At 41.8% G+C, this 12,923-nt stretch overlaps 1 protein-coding gene across 1 annotated transcript in view; it reads left to right on the top strand.

Moving 5' to 3' along the window:
* The first annotated feature begins 9,038 nt into the window (after positions 1 to 9,038).
* The window catches only part of LOC309453100 (putative N-acetylated-alpha-linked acidic dipeptidase), a 30,352-nt gene continuing 26,467 nt past the window's right edge, over positions 9,039 to 12,923 (top strand). The window contains exons 1-2 of the mRNA XM_082076282.1: positions 9,039 to 9,222; positions 10,577 to 10,685. Coding sequence (XP_081932408.1) covers positions 9,105 to 9,222; positions 10,577 to 10,685 — 227 coding nt within the window. The 5' untranslated portion in view covers positions 9,039 to 9,104. The remainder of the gene's footprint in view (positions 9,223 to 10,576; positions 10,686 to 12,923) is intronic.

Raw genomic sequence — 12,923 nt, 5'->3', positions numbered from 1 at the left:
AACACGACTCTGTTGGGCTGTGGTCTCGGATCATGGAAATCAGGTAAAGAGGAGGCGAATATACTCAGATTGGTGGGCAGTCTGTGTTTGCCATCTGCTGGCTAAATGTACATATTACAGAAAAATGCTCTCATCTCTATCGTTCTTTAACAGTACTTCTAAAGAACATGTGTATTACCTGTATTTTCTTTTGTTTCAGGGTTAGTAACATTTATAAGATATTCCAGGATTCAATACTTATATATGCAAGTTCTCATAAATTTAATTATTCTCATTTACCTTTTGCTTTCAGAATGCTTCAATTATTGCGTTCTCCTTCATCCTCCCTCATGTAACTTACTCTCTGCAGATGAGCTCTAAAAAGGCTTAAAAGTAGGTCTATGTAGAAGAGCAAGAGGTTCTCATGTGGCCCTCATCCTTTGTCTAGTAGAACACCAACCCTACAGACAATACCAGCCCCATCACCCCTGTACCAGCACATCACTACATCCTGTAGAATCTAGATGACATTGTTAAATGGTAATAGTGGTGTTGATTGACTGTGATGTCCAGGAAGCTGATACTGAGGTGGCCAAAAGCATCAGAAGAAGCACTGATGATATGGACATCGTGAGGAAGGCTAGTCACCGAGGTGTGATGCTAGTCAAGATGCAAGTCTATGACTTTTATGTAGGAGGGATTGTTCACTTTCATTTTCCTATCAAAAACCTTGCAATTTAAGGCTGTTTCATTTATATTTTCGAAATACCAATACACAAGATTTCCATTAATTCTCCCCAGCTTCCCTATTTCCATGCTGTCTTATCAAATAACTTTGTCTTGTTCCAATAGAAAAACAAGTTGCTATTGTCAACATTTCTTTTTTAAACCCTCTTTGTGGGACTGTCCAGAGGATTCACCCTGTGGGTTCAAAATGTAGAACATAAATTCTGCAAGGTGAGGAAGAAATTATTAAACCTTTTGGTAAAACACTCATATAAAACCTTCAGTCAGGTATATATTGTTATGGTGCCATATTTCATAGGCATCCCCATATATGCATAGCACCAGTCATATCTGAGGCTGTAGGTACTCCTATAATACAAATTAATAATATAGCATATGAAATGACACATATGTTCTACAGAAAACTAATTTTATTAATATTCTACTAATATCTACTAGGCTTTTTTAAAATAATTTTACGCAGATGATCACATTTACAGTTTTGGATACAGAATGCAGCCAACCTTTGCAGCTCCTTTTTAGCATCCATGAAAGAATCTTTAAGTTCTCATCAATGGGTTTGTTTTAGTCGTCTTTTAGCAACAAAACCTAAAGTCTACATCAATTTTACTGACCATTGGCGGCCAATGAAGAGCAAGAACCTGCAAGTTAAGTGCTGTAACACTAAATACTTTGACAGAGCCAAATTCTATGTCACCAGTAACATTCAGGCAGGATATACCCAGCTGATCCCCATATGTACGTCCTGCCATATATCCTTTCACTTCAGTCTTTCATTATATAGGTGCCAGAAATGTGTTTGGTTTGCACTTCTTGCCTAGCAGTTGAAGCATGTGCGAGAAGATATTTTCTGTGATAACAATATTCAGCAATCAAAATATACTAAGGCATGAATGGGACCTGCCCTCTTGTGCCTGCCATTCATATACAAAGAGAAAAAAATAAGTAGACATGGCAGGTCTCCTCAGAGTGATCAGTTTCATTGGCCTCATACTTGAAGACTGAGAGGCAGATGTAATTTTAACTGTACCACAACAATATTGGAATTATTAAGGTATCTCTTAACAAGAGAAGGAAAGGCGTTTACAACTGAATTAATCTTGTAGAGACTGAGGGAAGAAGTGGGCAATTTAATTCACCCTGCAATCTGACAGACTCTCATTTCAATCAATTTAGTTTAGTGCTTCTTTCAAAATCTGCTGGAATGATGCATTTTCAACATAAAAAGGCTCAGCAGAGGAGAGCTTTCCTTACACTGCTGGGTAGAACACCCAACATGACTGAATTCTTGAAGTTAATTTCTTTTCAAGTTCACTGACTGAACATGGGGAAACAGATGTTAGCACTTCCTTTTCACATAGAGGTTCAGAGAACTGATGACTTCTCTTTCAAGGTCAGGGCAGGAGAAAACATTTTTCCCCTTGCACTGCAGGACTTTCACAAGAGTTATTTTAGAGAGTTGTTTATTTCTTGCCTTGTCTTTCTTCAGCTTCTGTCTTTAATCTGAACTCTGTCCTTTGCTCATATTTTTTTTTTTTTCTACAGCTGCATATCCTTTTATTGCTCTCTCTATTGCTTTTTTTTTATCAGGAGGTTGAATGTACTCCAATTTGTCCTTGGCATGGTGATCACACAAAGTTCAGGAGTCTGCTTTACTCGAGTATCATTCCAATTTCACACCAGTGCAGTTGCTTTTTTAAGTGACTAGAGAGTAAGACTGCTGTGATTCAGGCCAACACTACAGACTTGTATGTAGTGAACATCAGTGAAGTATTTAGGTGTCTGTTTAGGAGACAGTTCATTTGAGCCACTAGGATATTTTTCAAGAAAAGACAATTCTTGAAATACGCAGACAAATGAGGAAAAAAAAACCTCACCTCTTTTTACCGACAGCAAAAATTATGATACAGTAAATTGAACTTTCCCTGGTAGAATTCTTTTCTACATCCACACAGTTCATAACTATCTCAGTCAAAACAACTTGCCTTTGCAGTAACAGCAGTTGCAAGGACCAAGAACTAGTCAGCTCACCATCTGCAAGTCAAGTGTAAGGAATACTACAGGCTTTGGATTCAGCTGTCGTAGCCTTGTGGTTGGGATACAGGGTACTGGGAAATCAGAGACCTTCCTGTCTACTACAGTGACCTCAGAAAAGTCAGAAAGACTCTGTACTTCAGACTCGGTGAGCATTAGAAGAAGTACCCTGCATAAAGTGCTTCAAACTACCTAGGAGAAATGGTGCTATCTAAGGCCAAGTACTCTAATTTCTCTGTATAATAAAAGAGATATAAAGAAATAAAAGAGCATGAAAACTCCAACCACAGAATCATCCTGAATAGGACAAAAATTGAAACAGACATTGTAAAATTCTGAAGCGGATATTTATTTTTTACATCTGACCACAAAAAATCCCACTGAGAATTATTAGCCTCACATTTCTGAGAAAATGAAATTCACAACAGGAAACTACTAAAAAAATAAGCTTCATACTTTGCATTACGATGTAATCACATAACAAACACAAATGTCCATAACAGTGGTGCCTATTTTTAACTTGTTTTCAAGATTTAAAGCCACTATTTCTTGTTCACCAACAGAATTGACACGGATCCCTGCTTCTGACTAGATATACTTAATCTTTTTACAGCTGCAATAGAATCTCTTAAAGAATAAACAGCTAGGAGCAGACAAAATTGCCAAAACACAGGTAACAGTGATAACTACAGCAATACCACTGTTCTGTAAAATTCAAAGAATGCATATTGGCTAACTGTGACTTAACATCAGTAAAAAGGGTATAGAATTTAAGTCTCTTAGACTTTACTCCTGAAGCATGCAAAAACTAGGATATTAGTCGGTGTCAGAGCACCCCAGTGCAGCTATGAGGAAAGCAAATATGGTCAAGATGCTCATCGTAAGGCAATTGCAAGATGACTAAATTGCTTTATTGATTTCTCAGAGCAGAAAGGCATATATTTTAATTTCAACTATGTCCTAACACCTGAGAGGATTTTCATATGTACATCATTAATTCTGCTCCATTCTCCTTGTTTTCCGCATTGGCATCCCAGTCTTTGCTAGAAGAACCACCAGAAGAACTTGTGCTTGCTGTATGTGAAAGATCAGTGCCCTGGGAAGACAAAAGCCAAAAACAGCCACGGAAGAAATTGGTTTTTTTGTAAAAACTTGTTCTCAATCCATAGAAAGACAAAAGGCAGTTCAGCTGTGGTGGAGTTAATTCTGCAGTAATAACAGGCCATTTACGTTTTCATGGTGGGCTGATTTAACATTCTGCTGCCAAAAAAAGGGGCAGATACTCCCTGGATCACCTTCTGCCATGTCTGCAGCTTGTCTGACTCCACCACAGGCCAATTCAACACCATAATCCAGCAGCAAGCTGAAGTTGAGAGAAGTAAATAGTCTTCTGTGCCATATTGATAACAAATCAGTTCATGAGTAATCTGGTAAGCACCACAAATGGGAGAAAATGGACTTGGGGAGCTAAGAGCAGGAGTAAGAAGAAAAGCTCCCTCATGCAGTATGGCAAGCTGCTAAATCAGTGCAGGCATCTTTACTTAGCTTTATCCTTCTGCACCTTGCAACACCAGGGCTGAGTGTTAACAATCCAGAACTACCTCAGGTCTCTCCATGTGTAGCACAGATCCTTAGAGGCCTTTACAGTAGTTCACAGTACCCTCCTCTTCCTTCTTTTACAGTATATTACCCCCAAATGCTGTACTATTTGAAGAATTGTACTCCCTTCTGCAAATAGATGGATGTTCACTTCTGTGGAAGCTGAAGTGTTCCACCATTTCACCAGCGAGCCCCAGAAGATGGAAGCATAAATATTTCTGACAGAGTCACTAATGTCACCATTTAAGACAGAAGAGAGTTAACAGAAGAGCACACCTGAGCTCTGAGTTAATACTGTGGTCAATTGATTACCATTTTCACTAGGGCATAAGAATGGATTCCCTTGCAGAGTTTTAAGAGCTGTAAGAGGAGGAAAGGGGATAAAAAAGGAACTTCAAAGAGAGAAGGATGACAAAAGGAGTGAGCCATTACAGTAGGAAAGGAGCCTTGCTGCTACTGCCCTTTTTGACAGTCACCAGAGCCTCAGGAGAAGGAACATTATTGCAGCAACATAAGTACTCCACAGATCTCTAAGCACACGGCATAGGGACAAAGCACAAACCCAACACGGAAAGGTAATAAATATCAAAAATTAAAATCGGGGAGGTGCTGTTTACATTGACTTTTATCATCGCTCAGTGCTTCATGTAGGCCCAGAGGCAGCATTCTGACTTCTTTATACAGAGACCAAAAAGGAGAGAGATATTAAGAAAGCTCAAGTTTTATTTCCAGTTCACAGGCATATGTGGCACCTTCACGTTACAGAATGGGATGTTTCAGAAGAACTTTAGTCACTTGGGAAAACCAGAAGCACCATGGTTTCTAGGCACCTGAGAAGGTTTTATCTATGCAATTTCTATTGCAAATACAAGAATATATAGAAGATGAAAGGAAAACAGGAGTTATAAACCTACTTATTATTTGCATGCTTTATATTGTATGAGTAAAAAGTATGAAGCTGTTATTTTGAAAAGATGAAGCTAGAATAAAGTGTAAGAAAAGTTTTTTATGTGAAAAGTCTTCTAGGTTTCATTTTCTGCTCTTCTATTGACACTCCATAACAATACGTTTAATTTAATTCACTCATGAAGTATGTAACAATAACTTCTATTAAAAACACTTCAAATTTAATTAGTGGTTCTACAGTATAATAAAGACTTGGAACTCATAAATTTCTTTACTTTATTTCAAAATAAATGATTTAATCCTACAGAGCCCTTGGGAACTAGGCAGGTCTTTTCATTTCACTATCTGTATTGCAAATTTGTAACAGAGAAAACCAGACTTTCATATTTACAAAGCATATAGCATATTAATCCAAAAGCAGCTCTCCATTAAAATCACAGAATCATAGAAAAATGTTAGAAGGGACCCCAGGAGGTCAATTCAGACCAGCTCCTGCTGAAAACAGAGTTAATGGCCCAAGTTAGATCAGGTTGAACAGGGCTTTGTTCAGGTGTTTTGAAAAGCTCTTTAACATACAACTAGGTTCCTCAACATATTGCAAGTACAGACCCTACCTAAAAGAGTCACATTATATTGTATGCAACTGGATGTAAGAAAAACTGTGTCATGATAAAAGATACGTGAAAGGATAATCCTAACCAAAACACTGCCTAAGATTTGCATCTCAAAAACCAGTGACTTTGTTTCCTCATGTGGGTGAATTGAAAATGTTCCTCATACATTCCTCACAGCTGAAAGAAAAATAACTTACAGTACTTTAATTACTTAAAGATTTTCCACTGAATCATAGAGAGAGAAAAAACATTAACTTTTCCTACTTTCAGTTTATTGAACAATGGCTTGGCCTGCAAATTGACCCATAAGATTCTGTATAGGAACAAGCGTAACATGTTATGCATTTATCATAACTATAATTTGTTCTTTAATAAAGCTTTCCTACATCCTTTGGCTGCTGCTATTGTGTATTTAAGGGTCATAATGTCCTGTCCAAGCTTCAGGCACACTGGAAGACTATATGTAAAACGTCTCAAAGCAGTAATTCAGAGCTTCTGAGTGGTGTGGGTAGGTCAATTAATTTCAGAGTACTGAACAGCACCAAACTTTTTACAACATGCCCATCTCGGTTTCCTCACTGTTTCCTTCCATTTTATTTTACTTGAATAAATGTGGACATAAGCCACTGGGGTTTGTTTAAATCCCTCTGGAATATTAATCAAGAGATAAGATATGCTTTTGATCAGCACTTAGTCCTATGGCGCTTCATTAACCTTATTTCCAAGTGCTTCAAACAGAAAATAGCTGATCCAGGAGCTCTTCCAAGTTCTTATGCCCAAAGATGCCCTGGCCATATTAATCTTTTTTAGGAAGACCAGAAGATGTGTCCATTCGTCAGCCCACTTAACTTAAACACCACATTGGCTTCAGCTTCCATCAATGAGTAGTGGTGGAGTAGTGAACACGGGCACATTATACCCTCCAGGTACATATGGGGAAGGATAGTAGGTTGCTGGGTAGTGGTACAACCTTCCACTGTGCTCATTTCCAAACTTAGGTTCCCTATATATTATAGACGAGGGCTGGGCATTCCCAGAATGGTATCTACAATGGCCAGCAAGCTGAGGGCCACTTGTCAGGCATCTGGGTTTGGCTTCACAATCACAGAATCACAGAATGTTAGGGATTGGAAAGGACCTCAAAAGATCATCCAGTCCAATCCCCCTGCCGGAGCAGGAACACCCAGATGAGGTTACACAGGAATGTGTCCAGGCGGGTTTTGAATGTCTCCAGAGTAGGAGACTCCACAACCCCGCTGGGCAGCCTGTTCCAGTGTTCTGGCACCCTCACTGAGAAGATGTTCTCGTGACACTCACCCTTTATATATTTGTAAACATTAATAAGGTCACCCCTCAGTTTCCTCCAAACTAAAGAGCCCCAGCTCTCTCAGCCTTTCCTCATAAGGGAGATGCTCCACTCCCTTCATCATCTTTGTTGCCCTGCGCTGGACTCTCTCCAGCAGTTCCCTGTCCTTCTTGAACTCAGGAGCCCAGAACTGGACACAATATTCCAGATGTGGTCTCACCAGGGCAGAGTAGAGGGGAAGGAGAACCTCTCTTGACTAACTACTCCCATTCTAATGCACCCCAGGATGCCATTGGCCTTCCTGGCCACAAGGGCACAGTGCTGGCTCATAGTCATCCTGCTGTTCCCAGGACACCGAGGTCCCTTTCCCCTACGCTGCTAATAGCTCACTCCCCAACTTATAGTGGAACTTGGGGTTGTTCCTGCCCAGATGCAAGACTCTACACTTGCCCTTGTTATATTTCATTAAATTTTTCCCTGCCCAACTCTCCAGCCTGTCCAGCTCTCTGGATGGCAGCACAGCCTTCTGGCGTGTCAGCCACTCCTCCCAGCTTCGTGTCATCAGCAAACCTGCTGACAGTACACTCTATTCCCTCATCCAAGTCACTGATGAATATACTGAATAATACCGGCTCCAGTACTGACCCTTGAGGCACTCCACTAGATACAGGCCTCCAACTAGACTCCGCCTCATTGACCACGACTCTCTGGCTTCTTCCCTTCAGCCAGTTCGCAGTCCACCTCACTACCCAACAATGTGGTAGAGCACTCCATTCAGATCAGCACTGAAAGTGGGGCTATCAGGCAATAGGGCCAGAATGTGTAGAATGACCTGTGCAGACTAGCCACAGCAAACCAGGTGTTGATGTCATCACAGAATCATAGACTCGTTTCAGTTGGAAGACACCTTCAGGATCATCGAGTTCAACCATAACCTAACTCTAGCACTAAACCGTGTCCCTAAGAACCTTGTCTAAGTGCCTTTTAAACACCTCCAGAGATGGTGACTCCACCACTGCCCTGGGCAGCCTGTTCAAATGCCTGACAACCCTTTCTGGGAAGAACTTTTTCCTAATATCCAATCTAAAGTTCCCCTGGTGAAACATGAGGCCATCACTTTGCCTCCTCACCACACTTCATAGCAAGTTAAAAGAAATATGGAGTGGCAGGATACTTAGGTCTTGCAGGGAGAGAGGGGAAGGTAGAGGGGAGGTGGACACGCCTGGGCAGATTGAGAGACATCAGTGAGAGCAGCAAGCGTCCAGGAAACAGCTTTGGTACCCAAAGGCCTCCAACATCTCCAGCCTCACCTGGGCCATGATGGCAGAAGGGCCTTATCCCTGTTCAGCCTGGAGAAAAGGAGGCTGAGGGGAGACCTTATCGCTGTCTACAACTACCTGAAAGGAGGTCGTAGCATGGAGGGTGTTGGCCTCCTCTCCCAAGTAACAAGTGTTAGGACAAGAGGAAATGGCCTCAGGTTGTACCAGGGAAGGTTCAGATTGGATATTAGGAAAAAATTCTTCCTGGAAGGGGTTGTCAGGCATTGGAACAGGCTGCCCAGGGCAGTGGTGGAGTCACCATCCCTGGAGGTGTTTAAAAGGCGTTTAGATGAGGTTCTTAGGGACACGGTTTAGTGCTAGAGTTAGGTTATGGTTGGACTAGACAATCTTGAGGGTCTCTTCCAGCAGAAATGATTCTATGATTATGGGCAGCGAGGAAAGAGCGGAGCCCTGACGGCCGGTCCCGGGACTGCGTGTGAGGCGCCCGGGCCGAGGCGGGAGCCGCTGACGGGGCCGCCACCAACGGCCGGAGCCGCTCCCCCCACCGCCTCCGGGGCGGGCCGGGCCGCGGCGGGACTCGGCCGGCGGGGCGGGCGCTGCCGGGAGCGGCGCGGTGCAGCTGAGAGCGGGCCGGTGGCGATGTGGACGTTGCTCGGCGCCAACACGGAGCTGGCCGGCCCAAGGGCAGCCAGCGGCCGCTTCTGGGCTGTCGTCCTGGGAGCAGCGGCGGGGCTCTTCCTCCTCGGGTTCCTCATCGGTACAGTGCAGAATAAACCCCCTTCGGATCGGGCGGCTCTCCCGGCCACCTCCGGCCTTTGCAGCCGGGGGAGGTGGCTCGGAGCCGAGCCGAGGGACGGCCGGGTTGGGGGAAGAGCGGGCGGGTTGCTGGAGGTGCCCGAGGTGAGTCCGTGCCCCCGGCCGACACCGCCCTCCCTGCAGCCCTCAGGCCAGGCCTGTGCAGCCACCGGCCCCTCCTGGGATTTCTGACGCCTCCTATTTTGTTGAGAGTGTCATTTTTACTTGTTTGTCGATTTCCTTTTAAATAAAGTAGAAGAAGCACACGGTGTGTGAGGCGGGTTCAGAAAGGTCCCCGGACCCCACTGCGTTGAAACAGCTCCAGCCCGAACCAGAAGGGCGGGGGGATACATAGGGTTTGGAGGGTCACAGAAGGAGGGGTAAAGTGGTCTTATAATTTAAGTCTCACCTCCCCCTCAGCCCAAGCAGGCAGGCCTGTGGGTTGCTGCCGCAAGAGATTTCCCCCCCCTGCCTCCCTTTTGGCTCACAGATGGATCAGGAACAGTTTGGGGGAGCAAGGAAACGAGAAGAGCCACTTGTATTTTGAAATACCTTTTGGTATGTACTTGGGGTTCGTGCCATTGGGAAGCCCTGACTCAATTACTCTTTCATGTGGAAAGAGCCTTTTGCTGTGCCAGTGACTGCTGTGACCATTGCCTCACCAGTGCCAGTTTGTTACCTGCTCTCTGCCCCCCAGCAGCTCTCTGGTTTGCACTACCCATGTAACTGCTGCTGCATTTGCACCAAACGTGTCCAGTCTCTGACTTAAAAATAAAAACAGATGTCAGAAACACTTTCTTTATAGCCAGGTGTTCCTCTCATCACTTACTCTGTTAATGCCTGCACAGTAGGGGAAAGATTCCAGAATAAGAGCCAGACAGACCAGAGAGTGAGACAGGAGTTACAAGACATCTGTTCCTAACAAAGGGTGTTTGTGTTTCTGTGTTTTTTTGTAAATCTGCTGCCTTATTACTGAGGTGACTGATATGACTGACAGGACTGACAGCATGATGTTCTGGTGCTAAAGGAAGATAGATAAGTCTCCCTCGCATGTGCAGTCAAATAACTGCGATGAATAAATATAATGTATTTTATTCCCCTCAATATGTATCTAGGTAAATAAATTCTCTTAATGTGGGAAGGACTGGCTCTGCTGTCACCATGGAGCCTGCATTACGTTGTGGCTGTTTGTCTGTCCTGAGATAAAAACAGTTGAAAAATAGTGAAAATCTTGTGGTGATACTATAGAGAAATGGTGTGTGTCATGGGAATATTGCTCTGGTATTTTTACTGTTGCATTTTGATGTGTTGTACAGGCTGGTTTGCAAAACCTCCTGAGAAGAAGGCATCTGTGAGTCCTCATGAGGAGATGAAGGCAGAGTTCATGGCTGAAATGAAGGCTGAAAACATCAAGCAGTTTCTTTAGTAAGCAATGTGTAGACTAATCTGTCAAAAAAACCCAAAAAACTCAAGCAGTAACTAGCGCAAGGGTGCCACCAGACAGAGAACGGTGTGCAGGTTCTTGTCCATAGGTTTTACTTAATGTGTCCCAATGAGCTGTGATTGACAGCTCCTCTCATTCTTGTTTGTGCTGGAAACAGTTGAGGAACTGTCAGTAATCTCAGTACTTAAAGTTATTAAAAATTGATCAGGCTCTTGCTCCAGCCTTTGATGAATGCTTGTACAATGGTGTAGAGTTTCAGCCTTTCTCTTATGTGTCCTGCTTCACTCTGCAACAATGTTTATCTTACATTGTTTTTATGGAAAAATCGTTCACCTCAAACTAGACTGTATGAATGAACTTAAATCAGAAGAGATTAAATGGAAAATAATAGACTACATCAATGTAAAAGAGAAGAATATCATACCAGTGTTCAAGCCTTTAGTTCTTCCTACAGATTAGGCCTTAATATCTTATTACTACTGTCCCTTCACACTGTCATGCTGTGACCAGACTTTTGTGTTAGTCTGTCACCGTTCCAGCCTTATACTCACTTTCATGAAGAAAGACATGTTTCCAGGCTCTCTCCTTCTCCACAGTGGATAGCTAGAACAGACATAGCAGATACCAGCTAGTCAGCTGATAGAACATTACACTGCTCTTAATAAATCTAATAGTCCTAAAGCTTTAGTCTTTTTTAAGACCATGTTTTTTTCCCCAGTAATTTTTTCATCTCATTTACCCTTTAGTGCTTAAATTAATTGATCGTAAATGTACCGTTATTTCTTTTCATAAATCCTAAAAGCAGAGCTACTAACATTTATTTCTGAAAATTCAAACAATGGAAGATAACAGTAAAGATTTTTTTAAATCTATTACAGTTTAATTACTTTAATTAGTTTCTTAATTTCTGTAATTTAGAAGCTGATGCACTGTGTTGTTTTCTTTTTTTTAATTTTAGCGATCTTGTAAAGGTTTTTCTTTTTGGAGAGTGTAGTATTTGTTAAAAGCTGTATTTATTCCAGTCAGTAATAAACAAGTTGTAGTTTATCGGTAGAAATTTACTTGTTGTGTAAAGAAAGTGTTAAGATTATCAGTTACTTTAGGAGTAATTAACAAATTCAGGTTTGCCTTAAATTCCCAGCCTGATTAAATAGCAAAAAATTGTATCTTGTTACAAAACTAAATTACTAAAAATATAAATATAAAAATATTTTCAGTTCATAAGGTTGTGGCAATCCCACTCATTTCATTTTAAGTGCACTTGCCACAGAGTATTGCAAATAAATTAGCTGCAAATACATTCTCTTTGCTACATAACAGCCATGCCCTGGAGTATATAAATATTGGAAACTGAAGATTTAGGATTTTCTAACGTCTTAACCTGTGTTTTGGCTCTTATGAAGTGAACGTTTGTTAACCAGCTCTGTAAAAGGACCACTTTCTGCCCTCTAAACGCCCTGTCTCTATGCCCACAGGAAACATTGTGCCTCATTTACTGTCATGCGGCCAGTTCTGTGGTGCAATATGGCAGATATTTAGTCATTACTCAGAACTACCAGTACAGGCGGTCAACAGATTAGAAGAGGCAATGAAGAAAAACATGATGTTCGGTTAGATGGGAATATAATACAGGAGAATGTTACTGCATAAGTCAAATTTTAATGAAAATGTGATTTAAACGCTCCTAACTCATACAGAAAGCAGCTGTTGGCTTTAACAATAACAATAACTGTGCTCTTGGTTCAATATGTCATCCAGAAAATGGTATCATCACTGGAACAAGTACTTTTAGAACAGTGTTGGTACTAGATTGTGACATTATCAGAGGAACATGGTTTTATCTAGCAGCATTTGATACAGTAGCAGAAGTGTATAGTTCTTTCAAAGTGCTTTGTTCGATGGCTTTGTTCTCACTAGAACTCAAGAATCAATTTTTTTCCTAACATTATACTCCCTTATTGTGGAAGATTAGCACCAGCTGATGTGACACATACTTGTGTGACATGTTAATGCCATGGTCATATGACAGTATGAGGACATCATGATGACATCATCATTCAGCTGGGAGTTTCTTCAGTTTCACAACTGGGATTTCTCAGTGGCCTGCACTTCACTTTTTTTTTTTTGGACAATGCGTTGCTCACTATTTATGGTGTCTTTCCCTGTTTGTTATTCATGCTGCATGACTTTTAAGTGACAAGCTGTTGAGTTTTTCTGTT

Source organism: Streptopelia decaocto (genome assembly GCF_964273445.1).
Source record: "Streptopelia decaocto genome assembly, chromosome: 1".
NCBI lineage: Eukaryota > Metazoa > Chordata > Aves > Columbiformes > Columbidae > Streptopelia > Streptopelia decaocto.
The sequence above is the reverse complement of the archived record's forward strand: the minus strand, read 5'-3'. Positions and strand labels throughout refer to the sequence as shown.